This window comes from Gobius niger (assembly GCF_951799975.1).
Source record: "Gobius niger genome assembly, chromosome: 12".
Taxonomy (NCBI): Eukaryota; Metazoa; Chordata; class Actinopteri; order Gobiiformes; family Gobiidae; genus Gobius; species Gobius niger.
In genome coordinates this window covers 32754244-32770565 of record NC_136863.1, presented here as the reverse complement: position 1 = coordinate 32770565, position 16322 = coordinate 32754244, and the positions used below count along the sequence as shown (strand labels likewise).

The following is a 16322-nucleotide window of genomic DNA, read 5'->3' as shown; positions in this document are numbered from 1 at the left end:
TCAGCACCAAGTACAATGTTTGTTTTTTAACCAAACATTTGACTGGACCAAACATGTTCATATTTACTGTGATGGAGACGTCGCCCCCTCCTCACCCACTCTTGGTTTTCTACTGTCTGTTTTCTTGTTATTCTCTCCATTTACACAACTGGAAAGTGCACAAAGATGGACCTAAAAGAGCGACGTCTGTGCTCTCCTTTACACCTGCTCCTGACCTGCAGGTGCACTGACTGCCCTCAACATGAGACTATACAAGTAATGCTTTATGTTTCATTGTACTTATTGACAGGGCTGTAGCCATGAAGTAACCGGGCATTTGCTGAGAGGCCCCAATATGAAGACGGTCCATAAAAACAACAGTCCTCCTCACACATTTATTCTAAAAGGCGATAGAACAGGCAGAAAATAGGATCATCTCAAATTCACCAGGATGCAGGAAATCTAATGTTTTTATTATTCAAATACAAACAAAAAAGGTCCAGCGTAAAGACCTCACTATGTTCAGTGCACATGTTAAAGAACATGGGGCAGGTTATATATTGTATAAATGCACATTATTTTAAAAATAAAAACGTAAAGGGGCAGCTCATTCTACAAGATCGTCTATAAAAGAAGCCAGTTTTTCTGCATTTTGGGTGTTGATCAATAATAGAGATGTATAAAAAAGTTTCAGCTCATTCCTCCAATGAGTAATGTCAGGTTTAGTCTTGAAAAACCGACATTTATGTTTATAATGTTTGCCTAACAAAATAATAATATTAAGACCAAAATCATTATGATTATTGCGAAAAACACCATATTTTACATCATTAATTGTGAGATTGATCATCTGAGTTCCTTTGGAGACGATCCATTGTTGAAGGTCGAGCCAAAACGACTTCACACAAACAGAAAAGATCTAAATCTTCTGGTTCACTTTCACAACAGCTACAGTTTCCTACATCCATTTTAAATCTGCCCTCCCACAAGTGTGTCTGATCCATGCATCAAACTGCACTGGGGACTGAGGACCTCTAGTGGCCAGAGCAGGAAACACGTCTTCATCAAACCGAGGGGTGTCTGCCAGTTCTGGGATTTATTTATTTATTTTCTACGGATTTATAATGTTTTAGTTTGCTTAGATTAGACACGCTTAGGCATCGTCCACACGTTCATGTCTATGAATTATTTGCACTCTTCTTCTTAACAGCTTTTATTGTGAAAGCGCCCGGAGACGCCGCACGTGCTTCCTGTCCCCCGGTGTGGAAGTGTTGGTGGTAAACATAGCGCGTGGAGGTCTGTATAACTGCACGTGGCGGCTCCTGTGCAGAGACTCTGGACTGAATGGACGCAGATGAACTCGCCTCGCTGTGTTACGGGCGCTTCCAGGACCTGCCCCGCACAGGGAAGCCTGAGGCGGGCCGAGAGTGGACCCTGCTGTCCGCTGTGGTCCAGGTGACGCGGTCCGCGCACACAGACTCAGGTAGGACCACAGGTAGGACCACAGACTAACACTGCGAGTTATTAATCAGCCAGAGGAAACGTGCGCGTGAGAAAACATCAGAACTACGATGTGCTCACGGGAAACAGAAGTGTCTGGCTCAACACGACCTCTGCGGGCAATAAACTAATCTACAAACGGAGTTAAAGTGTGCAGACATTTACAATCTGAGTTCAAACATATCGCCAATCGAGCTGGGACAAAATATCGTTTTGCAATATATCGCAATGCATCTTTGTTGTGACGCACGTATTGTATCGGAAACGATGTATCGCGATACGTTTGATACCGACGCAGTTTTACATTGTTTACACATGTTTTGCCGTTGATTGGTTTAAAATAATAATAATCAAATATTAAATCAATCCTTCTTAATCGTGATTTATATTCGGGCTCAACAATATTGAAGTAACTTGTGATGCGATACAGCTGTGCAATATTGCGATAGCGATACTTCACCACAGTGTTAATTTTGACAAACATATTTTATTTTAGTTTTAGTCTTTTGACGAAAATGTTATTTTATTTTAGTCAAGATTTAGTTAAAAAAAAGTTTCAATTTTAGTCTAGTTTTAGTCGACTAAAATCGCATGTCAATTTAGTCGACTAAAATTAAAACTAATTTAGTCGACTTATATTTATAATATTCATTATAATCATATTTAATCAAGGTCCTCGACTTCATGGAGCTGCTCCACATGAACAAAGCTCAGAGCTGATCCTTTGGCAGAGAATTTAAATGATAGATACAGACGGCATCTCTGGAATCGCCCATATATGGTCATGTTTGAAAACAGTTAAGGGGGAAAACAAGTTGGATAAAAATCTAAACTTTCTTAAATTATTCAACTTTAACAAATGCTGAAATATGAATATATTTTTCTACTAAATAAAGATACAAAGACATGGGGAGGAGCAAAGTGGTTCAACAGCCCATAAATACATGAATAACGGAGAATGCTAACTTGATTCTACATGTTAGCATCGGGCTAATGCTAACGGTTAGCTAGCACTTGCTACAACTGCCGTTTTCTCACTTCTACTGAACAATCTGCTGAGAGAAAATATCCATATGGGCCCGATTTACACTTGACTTTATTTATGTGATAAATAAGTTCATATTCCACCAGAAAATGGCTAAAAAGCGGGAAAATTGTGTTTCTCTAAAGATTCTATTTTCCCCCTCGGCGAAGCCACGCCCCCTTCAATGACGAGCTGCGTCTGTATCTATAGAAGTTTGGATGATTTTAGTCTCTCCTTTTCATTTTTATTTAGTCTTATTTTAGTCGACTCAAATATCTGGACATTTTAGTCACAGTTTTAGTCTCATGAGAAACTTTTAATTTAGTTTTAGTCCAATTTTAGTCACAAAAATATCACTTTGACTAAAATTAAGACTGTTTCACTAAACCATTTCAACGCACTATGTTCCATTCTAATTAAACACAAATTATAAGTAACTAGTTTTTCAACAAATTGTGTTAAAAGAAGACTTAAAAAAAAAAAAAGATAACGAGATACTGTATTTTTTGCGATATATTTGCAGTGTATCGTCCCAAGTCCTAATTAAACGTCTTCTCCCCCCCTGACCTCTCGCCTGCAGTGGTGAAGGAGGTCGTTTCTCTGGGCACCGGCTCCAAATGCATCGGACAGGCCTCCATGAGCCCCACAGGTTCGTCCTGTCCGTCACATCCACGCGCTCCTTCCACCCGTCACCCATCACGGTTGTTTTCTCATTATCAGGTGAGGTGCTCAACGACAGCCACGCGGAAGTCCTCGCCAGAAGAGGATGTGTCAGGTGATCCACACACATCCAGAGAAACTACTCGAAAAGACTCAAACGTTTTACTTCTGACTTTTTAAAAATTGCACTTAGTGGTGGAAAAGTCTTCTGTAAGCAAATATACATGTGTTAAATGTAGGGATTGTGCCCTCTGGTGGCAACAGTGGGATTGAATTATATAAACAAACTCCTAAATCATTCAACCCTGGAGAGCGCTGATGCCAGGGGCGGACCGGCCATATGTCCGTTCTGGAAGAGCACAGAAGTCTGGCCTCTCAGTTTTGCTCCTTAACCTCTCACCCCCCGATTTAACCAAGCTTTATCCAAATCTAAGCGCTTAGAAGAAAAGCATCAAAATACCGACGAAACAAGGAGGAAAACGGAGCAAAAATGTGCCAGAAAAGCAACAAAAAATGACAAAAAAAGAGATGAAAACCCAATAACAAAGCAACGAAAAACATGACAAAAATGCGAGGTCTTAGCTTTCAAATGAGGCTCTCCAGTCGAGAAGCTTTTCGATTTGGGTAAAGCCGAACTGGAGAAAATGCACTTTGTTAAAACCTCTTAACTCCCACCTGAACATGTTTTGTCCAAATTCTCCAAATCTAAAAGCTTCTTCAAAATAGCGACAAAAAACAAGAAGAAAATGAGGATGTAAATTGACAAAAAAGTAACAAAAATCCAGCAAAAAAGTGACAAAAATCCAGCAAAAAAGTAAAAAAAATCCAGCAGAAAAGTGACAAAAATCCAGCAAAAAAAAAACAAATTCAGCAAAAAAGTGACAAAAATCCAGCAAAAAAGTGACAAAAATCCAAAACAAAACAAAAATCCATCAAAAAAGCGACAAAGTAACAAAAGTGCCATTAAAAAAGAAAAGTGACAAAAACACATAAGGGAGATAAAAAAGTGACGACAATGGCAAAGAGGAGAGAATGCATTTGGTTTTGGCGGGTGGTAAGAGGTTAAGGTGGGGGGTAAGAGGTTAATATGTATTTTTAGAAGTGCGTATGTTGTGCAAATTTGGGCCTGGCTGGTCAGAGTCCAGGGCTGTTTTTCCGTCCCAGTCTGCCCCTGGCTGATGCTGCTTCCTAATGTTCATATGTATTTCTTCCACCAAGGGTTTGAGAGAAACACATCTGATGATCTGTACTCCTGCATGTATGCTGTACGTGGGATAGAGCTGATCATGTTGTGGTGCAGGTACCTGACGGAGGAGCTGCGGCAGGCCCTCTCTGGTGGAGGCAGCACAGTGTGGGAGCGAGTTCCAGAGGCCCAGGAGGCGCGCTTCAGGCTCCGGGCGCACGTGTCCTTTGTGCTGTTCACCAGCCACACACCCTGTGAGTTTGGGTTGGTGGGATGGTCCTGTCTGGGGGTGCTCGTGAGCGGGGCGATCAAGGAAGTCATGGGATTTTTATTGGAGGTCTACAGGAGATGTTTATTACAAGAACAATGACATGGAAATCTGTTGGCATCTTGCATTTCCATAGAGGTCAGCTTTAAGCACAATGTGTTCATACAAATAATAAAGTCACTGTTTTTAGTCGTTCACCTTCTGACAAATACTTGGACATGTACAAATGCTTATCTTCATTGTTTTTGTTTAAACCAGGCGGCGACGCATCGATTATTCCCATGGTTCAGAATCAGCTGCTTCCTTGTCCTGCTGTAAATGGCTCAATGAAGAGGAAGGTCTTTGAGGAAACCGAGACCCCCAGGACTAAGCTGCCCCGCTCGGACCATCACCCCCACAGGACAGAGGCTGAGAGTGAACAAGGGGGTGTGTTAGACCCTCACAGGACAGAGGCTGAGCGTGAACAAGGGGGTGTGTTAGACCCTCACAGGACAGAGGCTGAGAGTGAACAAGGGGGTGTGTTAGACCCTCACAGGACAGAGGCTGAGAGTGAACAAGGGGGTGCATTAGACCCTGACAGGACAGAGGCTGAGAGTGAACAAGGGGGTGTGTTAGACCCTCACAGGACAGAGGCTGAGAGTGAACAAGGGGGTGTGTTAGACCCCCACAGGACAGAGGCTGAGAGTGAGCAGGGGGATGCGTTAGACCCCCACAGGACAGAGGCTGAGAGTGAGCAGGGGGATGCGTTAGACCCTCACAGGACAGAGGCTGAGAGTGAACAAGGGGGTGTGTTAGACCCCCACAGGACAGAGGCTGAGAGTGAGCAGGGGGATGCGTTAGACCCTCACAGGACAGAGGCTGAGAGTGAACAAGGGGATGCGTTAGACCCCCACAGGACAGAGGCTGAGAGTGAACAAGGGGGTGCGTTAGACCCCCACAGGACAGAAGCTGAGCGTGAGCAGGGGGGTGCGGTTGATGTGCACAGGACAGGGGCTAAGTGTGTACCAGGAGGGCCCGCTGACCCCCTCTTGCCCGGGGCGGGGTACCACTGCACAGGCCTCCTCCGACTGAAGCCGGGCCGCGGGGACCGTACCCTGTCCCTGTCCTGCAGTGACAAGCTGGCCCGCTGGGGTGTGCTGGGCTTCCAGGGCGCTCTTCTGTCCCACTACCTGCAGGGGGGCGTCTACTTCAGCGCCGTGGTGGTGGGGAAGTGTCCGTATAGTCAGGAGGCGCTGCACCGAGCCATGTTCTTACGGTGAGTCATGTAGTGTGATATAAAGATGGACTGGACATACTTTTATTTTACAAAGACTGAAAGTTCCCTCAGTGTGAGCAGCTGCTTTTCTAAAGAGCACAAGTTTTTTATTTCCTTCTGCCAGTTGTTCCCATGTGTCAGGTCTTCCGGGCGGGTTCTCTGTGACATCACCACTGCTGCTTCAGTCCAGTCTGGAGTTTCCCTTCAGCCAGGCCCAGACGGAGCTGCGTCATCAGGCGGGGCAAGGCCGGGTGTCCCCTTGCGGTGCAGGTACCAGTGTTAATGTCTTAATTTAATGTCTTAATTTTAGTCAAAGTGATATTTTTGTGACTAAAATTGGACTAAAACTAAATTAAAAGTTTCTCATGAGACTAAAACTGTGACTAAAATGTCCAGATATTTTAGTCGACTAAAATCAGACTAAATAAAAATGAAAGGGAGAGACTAAAATCATCCAAACTTCTCTTGAGCGTCTGAAAGAGCCTCAGATCATGTAAATTCTCTGTTAAAGGATCAGCTCTGAGCTTTGTTCATGTGGAGCAGCTCCATGAAGCAGAGGAACAACATTAAACATGATTATAATGAATATTATTAATGCAAAGTCGACTAAATTTACTTGCAATTTTTTTTGGACTAAATCATGACTAAAGTTAAATTACATTTTTGTCAAAAGACAAGACTTTTTTTTCTTTTTTCTTTTTTTTATTAGACAAAACAACCTATCACAACATAAGTGGATATATACAAAGCATAAAATAGATAAATAAATAAAAACAAAGAAAAATGAAATACTTAAATACTTAAAAGAAAAGAGCCGACAGTACGTGTTAGAGTCGACTCAATTCCGTTCATAGATCTAGATCATAATCATGCAGGTAAATGAGGATTAAGGCAAACGGGTGATGAGAGAGTGTATTCAATTTTATATATAAAAACACAGTCTTTCACGGCAGCAAACTGAGTGGGGAGGAAGAAGAAGAAGATCTTTATTTATACAGCGCCTTTCACAGACATAGTCACAAAGCGCTTTACATGAGACAGTTGTACGTTCACTCCACACTCTGCGGTGTAAACTCTGTTTGTAGCTTCAGTTTCCCCTGGGGGAGACTGACAGAAGCGCTTTCGCGACTACACACGTCTGCGCCAACAGACCCTCTGACACCACCATACAATCACTCACACATCATTCATCCTGGCCTATTGTGCATGTTTTTAGTGGTAGGGGAAACCGGAGTACCCGGAGGAAACCTACACAGACACGGGGAGAACATGCAAACTCCACAGAAAGGCCCGTCCAGGTGGGAATCGAACCCGGGCCTTCTAGCTGTGAAGCAAGAGCACTAACCACTGCGCCACCGTGCCGAGGACTGAACATTCAGCTGCTGCCGTTGATAGAGCTGCCACTGAATTGGCTCGGCTGGAACAAGGTAGTCTTCAAACACAGGTGGAATATCTCTATAGTGAAGTTATAATTTAAGACAGTCTAAAGAATTTGGACCATTCGGTCAAAAGACTAAGACTAAAACTAAAATATGTTGTCAAAATTAACACTGGCAGATACTCTGACCTCTACTCTCCATTTTCATCTGATGTGAGCTCAAAACTATGTCTGATCTTCTTGTGCTCTTGGTGTGAGGCAGCCATCAGCTGGTGCAAAGTGCCGGAGCAGCCGCTCGACGTCACTGCCAACGGCTACAAGCACGGAGTCACCAAGAAAGCTCTGGGCACTGCGAAAGCCAGGTCAGCAGGCTGTAGTGTGGCGAGATATGAGGCATCTGCAGTGAGTGCCTGACGTGAATGCTGTGTGCAGGTCTCTGCTGTGTAAACGGAACCTGTTCGAGTCCTTCCTGTCAGTCGTTGCTGCCACTCCACCCGCAGAACTGCCCCTTTCCCTCAGGTAAGAAACCACAGTCTCCTCACTCCTCTCCCTCAGGTAACAAACCACAGTCTCCCTCACTCCTCTCCCTCAGGTAACAAACCACAGTCTCCTCACTCCTCTCCCTCAGGTAACAAACCACAGTCTCCTCACTCCTCTCCCTCAGGTAACAAACCACAGTCTCCCTCACTCCTCTCCCTCAGGTAACAAACCACAGTCTCCTCACTCCTCTCCCTCAGGTAACAAACCACAGTCTCCTCACTCCTCTCCCTCAGGTAACAAACCACAGTCCCCTCACTCCTCTCCCTCAGGTAACAAACCACAGTCTCCCTCACTCCTCTCCCTCAGGTAACAAACCACAGTCTCCTCACTCCTCTCCCTCAGGTAACAAACCACAGTCTCCTCACTCCTCTCCCTCAGGTAACAAACCACAGTCTCCTCACTCCTCTCCCTCAAGTAACAAACCACAGTCTCCCTCACTCCTCTCCCTCAGGTAACAAACCACAGTCTCCTCACTCCTCTTCCTCAGGTGACAAACCACAGTCTCCCTCACTCCTCTCCTTCAGGTAACAAACCACAGTCTCCCTCACTCCTCTCCTTCAGGTAACAAACCACAGTCTCCCTCACTCCTCTACCTCAGGTAACAAACCACAGTCTCCCTCACTCCTCTTCCTCAGGTGACAAACCACAGTCCCCTCACTCCTCTTCCTCAGGTAACAAACCACAGTCTCCCTCACTCCTCTTCCTCAGGTAACAAACCACAGTCCCCTCACTCCTCTTCCTCAGGTAACAAACCACAGTCTCCCTCACTCCTCTCCCTCAGGTAACAAACCACAGTCTCCCTCACTCCTCTCCCTCAGGTAACAAACCACAGTCTCCCTCACTCCTCTTCCTCAGGTAACAAACCACAGTCTCCCTCACTCCTCTTCCTCAGGTAACAAACCACAGTCTCCCTCACTCCTCTTCCTCAGGTGACAAACCACAGTCTCCCTCACTCCTCTCCTTCAGGTAACAAACCACAGTCTCCCTCACTCCTCTCCTTCAGGTAACAAACCACAGTCTCCCTCACTCCTCTACCTCAGGTAACAAACCACAGTCTCCCTCACTCCTCTTCCTCAGGTGACAAACCACAGTCCCCTCACTCCTCTTCCTCAGGTAACAAACCACAGTCTCCCTCACTCCTCTTCCTCAGGTAACAAACCACAGTCCCCTCACTCCTCTTCCTCAGGTAACAAACCACAGTCTCCCTCACTCCTCTCCCTCAGGTAACAAACCACAGTCTCCCTCACTCCTCTTCCTCAGGTGACAAACCACAGTCCCCTCACTCCTCTACCTCAGGTAACAAACCACAGTCTCCCTCACTCCTCTTCCTCAGGTAACAAACCACAGTCTCCCTCACTCCTCTTCCTCAGGTGACAAACCACAGTCCCCTCACTCCTCTCCCTCAGGTAACAAACCACAGTCTCCCTCACTCCTCTTCCTCAGGTAACAAACCACAGTCCCCTCACTCCTCTTCCTCAGGTAACAAACCACAGTCCCCTCACTCCTCTCCCTCAGGTGACAAACCACAGTCTCCCTCACTCCTCTCCCTCAGGTGACAAACCACAGTCCCCCTCACTCCTCTTCCTCAGGTGACAAACCACAGTCTCCCTCACTCCTCTTCCTCAGGTGACAAACCACAGTCTCCCTCACTCCTCTCCTTCAGGTAACAAACCACAGTCTCCCTCACTCCTCTTCCTCAGGTAACAAACCACAGTCTCCCTCACTCCTCTTCCTCAGGTGACAAACCACAGTCTCCCTCACTCCTCTTCCTCAGGTGACAAACCACAGTCTCCCTCACTCCTCTTCCTCAGGTAACAAACCACAGTCTCCCTCACTCCTCTTCCTCAGGTAACAAACCACAGTCTCCCTCACTCCTCTTCCTCAGGTGACAAACCACAGTCTCCCTCACTCCTCTCCTTCAGGTAACAAACCACAGTCTCCTCACTCCTCTCCCTCAGGTAACAAACCACAGTCTCCTCACTCCTCTCCCTCAGGTAACAAACCACAGTCTCCCTCACTCCTCTCCCTCAGGTAACAAACCACAGTCTCCTCACTCCTCTCCCTCAGGTAACAAACCACAGTCTCCTCACTCCTCTCCCTCAGGTAACAAACCACAGTCTCCTCACTCCTCTCCCTCAGGTAACAAACCACAGTCTCCTCACTCCTCTCCCTCAGGTAACAAACCACAGTCTCCTCACTCCTCTCCCTCAGGTAACAAACCACAGTCTCCTCACTCCTCTCCCTCAGGTAACAAACCACAGTCCCCTCACTCCTCTACCTCAGGTAACAAACCACAGTCTCCCTCACTCCTCTTCCTCAGGTAACAAACCACAGTCTCCCTCACTCCTCTCCTTCAGGTAACAAACCACAGTCTCCCTCACTCCTCTTCCTCAGGTAACAAACCACAGTCTCCCTCACTCCTCTTCCTCAGGTAACAAACCACAGTCTCCCTCACTCCTCTCCTTCAGGTAACAAACCACAGTCTCCCTCACTCCTCTTCCTCAGGTAACAAACCACAGTCTCCTCACTCCTCTCCCTCAGGTGACAAACCACAGTCCCCTCACTCCTCTCCCTCAGGTAACAAACCACAGTCTCCCTCACTCCTCTTCCTCAGGTAACAAACCACAGTCTCCCTCACTCCTCTTCCTCAGGTAACAAACCACAGTCTCCCTCACTCCTCTTCCTCAGGTGACAAACCACAGTCTCCCTCACTCCTCTCCTTCAGGTAACAAACCACAGTCTCCCTCACTCCTCTTCCTCAGGTAACAAACCACAGTCTCCCTCACTCCTCTCCCTCAGGTAACAAACCACAGTCTCCTCACTCCTCTCCTTCAGGTAACAAACCACAGTCTCCCTCACTCCTCTACCTCAGGTAACAAACCACAGTCTCCCTCACTCCTCTTCCTCAGGTGACAAACCACAGTCCCCTCACTCCTCTTCCTCAGGTAACAAACCACAGTCTCCCTCACTCCTCTTCCTCAGGTAACAAACCACAGTCCCCTCACTCCTCTTCCTCAGGTAACAAACCACAGTCTCCCTCACTCCTCTCCCTCAGGTAACAAACCACAGTCTCCCTCACTCCTCTTCCTCAGGTGACAAACCACAGTCCCCTCACTCCTCTTCCTCAGGTAACAAACCACAGTCCCCTCACTCCTCTCCCTCAGGTAACAAACCACAGTCTCCCTCACTCCTCTTCCTCAGGTAACAAACCACAGTCCCCTCACTCCTCTTCCTCAGGTAACAAACCACAGTCCCCTCACTCCTCTCCCTCAGGTGACAAACCACAGTCTCCCTCACTCCTCTCCCTCAGGTGACAAACCACAGTCCCCCTCACTCCTCTTCCTCAGGTGACAAACCACAGTCCCCCTCACTCTTCTCCCTCTCGTTTATGACATAATTTCCAACAACAAATTTACTGCAAAGCTTCTCGACAACGGTTTAAACACTTCAACTTCCCTGTCGTTGAAATGTTAGTGCCTTTTTACGCCTCATTATTTTTGAGTTTCCCTGTACATAATAGTATCTCCATCAGTGGTTCACATGCAAAGGTTTTACAGCTTTGAATCCTGGACTGGCTGTTTGTCTTAATGGTCAAACGTGCATTCTTATTGTCAGCAGAAAAAAAAAGTCCATACATTTCAGCGTTGTTGTTGCAGGGCGTCGGAGCTGCGGACGTACTGGGACTACAAGGCGGCGTCTGCGCAGTACCAGCAGGCGTGGGCCCGTCTGCGCAGCCAGGCCTTCCCCCTGTGGCCCCGCAGTGACCGCAGCCTCTTGCTCTTCCCTGCAACAGGCCAATAATTGTTTTTAACTGCTCGGAGAGTTATGTTGAGTAGAAACTTTTGTAAAATAACGAAGTCATTTTTGTTGTTGTAATACTTGTAAATACAACATAAAAACACATTCACTCTATCAATCCATGTATCCATCTCTTTTTCTCTGGACCTTATCTATTTTAGATGATTGGGATTCACTGTGCACTCGCCCTTTGATATTTTATCAAGACAGATCTACTGTGGAGCGTGATAGTGCGCCCTCTGCTGGTGAAGACGGATATACGATTGTGTTTATGTCATGTTTTACAGTTGTTTAATTTAGTTTACATGTACTATTATTTGGGTTGTTTTATGGAATTAAAATTGTATGTTTTACTCCAATATTTCTTTGTGTTTTGTAGGACAGTGCCTTCATTTGTTCATAAAAATAAGGAACAAGGGACAGAGACAATGTTTTGGAACAGCATTTTTTCATTGTGGTAACGGCCATAGCTGTAATCAGTAAAGAAAAGGAGAGAAATCATCGGGTTAATAATGCTGGCAGATGCAATAACAACGTAAAAAATTAAATATGTACCTTCAGGGTCTTCCCTGTTTCCTAAATCCAGCAGCATCTTTCTGTTGAATTCCTCAACTTCACTAGAGCTGAAACAACTAATCAATTATTGAAATAGTTGTCAACTATTTTAGTAATCGATTAATCGTTTTCTTGTAACACAGACTTAAAAAGAGCAAAAATTACATGAACATTTTTATTTTTGATGGAAACCTACTTTGTTTTTCAAGTTAGGGTCTGTAGAGTTTTGAAAATGTCATAGATATCTGTCTGTGTCTCATCCAATTAATAAAGCAGAACTGGCACTACTAAAACACTTTACAACACAGTTTAAGTTTACTCCAACATGTCCTCGAGAGAGGCCACTTTAGCTTTATGTGATTCAAAATAAATGAAAATAAATGAATACAATTTTCATACACCATTCACAGCCATCGATTAATCGATTAATCGTAAAAATAATTGGTAGATTAATCGATTATCAAAATAATCGTTAGTTGCAGCCCTAAACTTCACTAAAACAAAACGATCAACACTGATGTCAAAATCAATCTTCCCAAGAGTTTATTCCGTCGTATATCCGTCTTTACCAGGAGAGGGCGCACTATCACGGTGGATTCACTCCACGGTAGATCTGGGTCTGCAGCTTCCCCTACTCTGCCTGGAGCTAAACTTTAAAGGGGCCATTTTATACTCACTACTGCCACCTCAGGTCATGCCTGTAAATGCACCTTCTATATTAAAGGGATATTTCAGGATTTTTGACATAGGGTCTTATTTCCTAGTTATCCAAAGAGTTTCGTGGCGCTAGGCTAGTGCAAGGCTAGTGCATGTCTATGGTATCAGCTAGCCTGAATTAAAAACAGTGTGACCCGCTCCACAGAGCACCTGAGGCAAATCACTTATAACTTATAACCATTTTACATTTAAAAGACCTTATATTTGAGCAGCATCAGCTTCGTGGTTGTATAAGCTACGCGGCGGCGGAGTGATCTGCTAGAAAATAGTCCCTCAAAATGCGATCATTCATGTGATACAACCGTACCATACCAACTTTATTTATAAAGCACTTTAAGAACTGCACAGTTGGCCAAAGTGCCGCACACAGAAACAGATACAAATATTTACAGTAGAAAATATGAGGAAAAAAGTACAACAGCAGCAGCAACATCAATTTGCGTTAAACGCCAGAGAAAAAAGGTGCGTGTTTAGGAGAGCTTTAAAAACAGGGACTGGGCCTGTCTGATCTCTAATGGCAGCTGGTTCCAACAGTCAGTTATATTCCAAACATTATTCTATTGACACAGACGTTTATATGGTTAGTCTGGTGCTATAAGTGATTTGCCTCAGGTGCTCTGTGGAGCGGGTCACACTGTTTTTAATGCAGGCTAGCTGATACCATAGAAATGCACTAGCCTTGCACTAGCCTAGCGCCACGAAACTCTTCAAACACAAGAACTGCATGAAAAAAAAATATCTCCAGGTATCAGCAACACTCTGGATGACTAGGAAATGAGGCCCTATGTCAAACATCCTGAAATATCCCTTTAAAGAGACTATACGGTGTTTAAAAATGTTAAGATTATGTAATTTTCCTCCCCCTACATGTTCCAGCCATGTCCTAATGTGCAGAATGAGCCCAGACCCGAAGTAACAACTTTGTGAGTGACGAATGTGAATGATGGTGAACAGGTCTGTGTAGGGCTGTGCAATTAATCGAAATTCGATTACGATTTCGATTACAACAATAAACGATTACAAAATTAGCATAATCGCAAAAAATCGATTATAATTGATTTTTTTATGATTTATTTATTTATTTTTTTCACATTTTTTTTTCTTTTTTTTCACATATTTTTTCCTAATTTTTAATTTTGGGATTTTTGTCACTTTTTTGCTGGATTTTTGTCTTTTTTTGATGTTTTTTTTAATGGATTTTTGTCATTTTTTTGATGTTTTTTTGTCATTTTTTTTGATGGATTTTTGTCATTTTTTTTTATGTTTTTTTGTCATTTTTTTGATGGATTTTTGTCACTTTTTTATGTTTTTTGTCACTTTTTTTATGTTTTTTTTTTATGGATTTTTGTCATTTTTTTGATGGATTTTTGTCATTTTTTTGATGTTTTTTTGTCATTTTTTTGATGGATTTTTGTCATTTTTTTGATGTTTTTTTTTGATGGATTTTTGTCATTTTTTTGATGGATTTTTGTCACTTTTTTGATGTTTTTTTGTCATTTTTTTGATGGATTTTTGTCACTTTTTTATGTTTTTTGTCACTTTTTTTATGTTTTTTTTTATGGATTTTTGTCATTTTTTTGATGGATTTTTGTCATTTTTTTGATGTTTTTTTGTCATTTTTTTGATGGATTTTTGTCATTTTTTTGATGTTTTTTTTTGATGGATTTTTGTCATTTTTTTATGTTTTTTTGTCATTTTTTTGATGGATTTTTGTCACTTTTTTGATGTTTTTTTGTCATTTTTTTGATGGATTTTTGTCACTTTTTTATGTTTTTTGTCACTTTTTTATGTTTTTTTTTTGATGGATTTTTGTCATTTTTTTGATGTTTTTTTGTCATTTTTTTGATGTTTTTTTTGATGGATTTTTGTCATTTTTTTGATGGATTTTTGTCATTTTTTTGATGGATTTTTGTCATTTTTTTGATGGATTTTTGTCATTTTTTTGATGGATTTTTGTCACTTTTTTAATGGATTATTTTTAAAGGCAACAAATAATCGTTTGAATAATCGTGATTTCAATTATGACAAAAATAATCGTGATTATTATTTTTTCAATAATCGAGCAGCCCTAGGTCTGTGCTCGTTCTACACCTCAGGACATGGCTGGAACATGTAGGGGGAGGAAAATACATAATTGTAACATTCTTAAACTCTGTCTAGTCCCTGTAACGTGTTTTGGTGATGTTGCGATTGTCAAAGACCGGACACGGAGCCATGTGCACCATCAGAGCACATCACTGACCAATGAAACCGTCTGAAGAGCACCTGAGCGCCAGGGGTCAGGTCTCGGTGTGTCAGACGGGGAGCGCTGACTTCTGTAAAGTGCTTTCAAATGTTTACAGATGAAGGTGGACATCTCACCTTCAAACCTTCGTCACTGCCTGGATCATTTTTCCATCACAAATGTACTGAAACCTGCAGAGTTGTGTCCACAAACCCATAGGTTGGCACTAGTGGATGACCGTACAGTTTGTCAGGTCATCTGTAATGCACATTCTATATAAGTTCCGCGTCGTGCTGTGGGCCCAGGGAGGGGCTCGTCAGGAAAGGTTCTGATTCATTACAGTCCACAGATCCGTACATCCTGGAGCTTAGCGTGCACCTGGGTCTGCCTTTCTCCATGGGCGACGTGGATCGTGTGTCGTGTTTGGATTGGGACTCCAACTCGAGAATTTCTGAGGGTCAGTGACGTGTGACCACGACCCGAGGTCCTGCCGGATCCTGTAAACCTAGAGGAGAACGCAGACCTTTAAAGGCCCTCTCGTTTACCTGGATTTCTCATATTAGTGGAACACATTCAGTTTTGTCCTCCTCCAATATATTGTTAATGTGTACAACGTAATTATAAAGCATTTGTATTAATTTTGTGAGCTTGCAGGCTAGTTTGTTAGCATTCTGTGATAGTGAAAAGTGCTTATGAACTTGTCTCTGTGAAGGATTTGGGAGCTACGGATGTGTGGGATGAGTTTGGACACAGAAATTGAACTCGCTCCCACGACAGTTGTTTGCAAATAATAATGCATAATAATCAGTGATGGGGAGAATACTTTGAAGTTGTATTTAGTTATTGAATACTTGCCTTAAAATGTATTTTGTAACTTATTCTGTTACTTTGTCTAATGAGTTCTGTATTCTGAATACTTTTAGAATACTTTCACATTGGTTGTCATTATATTTATGCATAAATATGGCGTACTATTACAAAAATGAAGTCTAGTATTGTTGGAACACCTGCTCTTTAACTCTGTTGGCAAATGGAGCAGCAGATACAGCATCATGTGACACGTGCAGCGTTTTATTTACTTTACTTTATTTTATTTCAGGAGGAAAAACCGGTCATTATTAAAAGTTCTGTCTTAATAATGCTGTTTAATATGGAGCTAAAATGTAATGATTGAACTGTGATGTATTCCCTTGATATTTGGAAAATAACTGTATTCTAAATGCTCTGGCAAACTATGCAAG

The 16322-nt window shown here is 43.3% G+C and overlaps 1 protein-coding gene across 1 annotated transcript; it reads left to right on the top strand.

Annotated features, from left to right (window-relative positions):
* Window positions 1–1315: 1315 nt before the first annotated feature.
* adat1 (adenosine deaminase tRNA specific 1) lies at window positions 1316–11588 on the top strand (the record flags this gene model as incomplete). The annotated part of the gene is made up of 9 exons (XM_079567597.1): window positions 1316–1462; window positions 3084–3152; window positions 3224–3278; window positions 4464–4600; window positions 4873–5869; window positions 5994–6139; window positions 7510–7609; window positions 7680–7766; window positions 11444–11588. Exons 1-9 carry the CDS (start codon window positions 1324–1326, stop codon window positions 11586–11588), a joined length of 1875 nt encoding a protein of 624 aa, XP_079423723.1. The 5' UTR covers window positions 1316–1323.
* Window positions 11589–16322: the final 4734 nt, after the last annotated feature.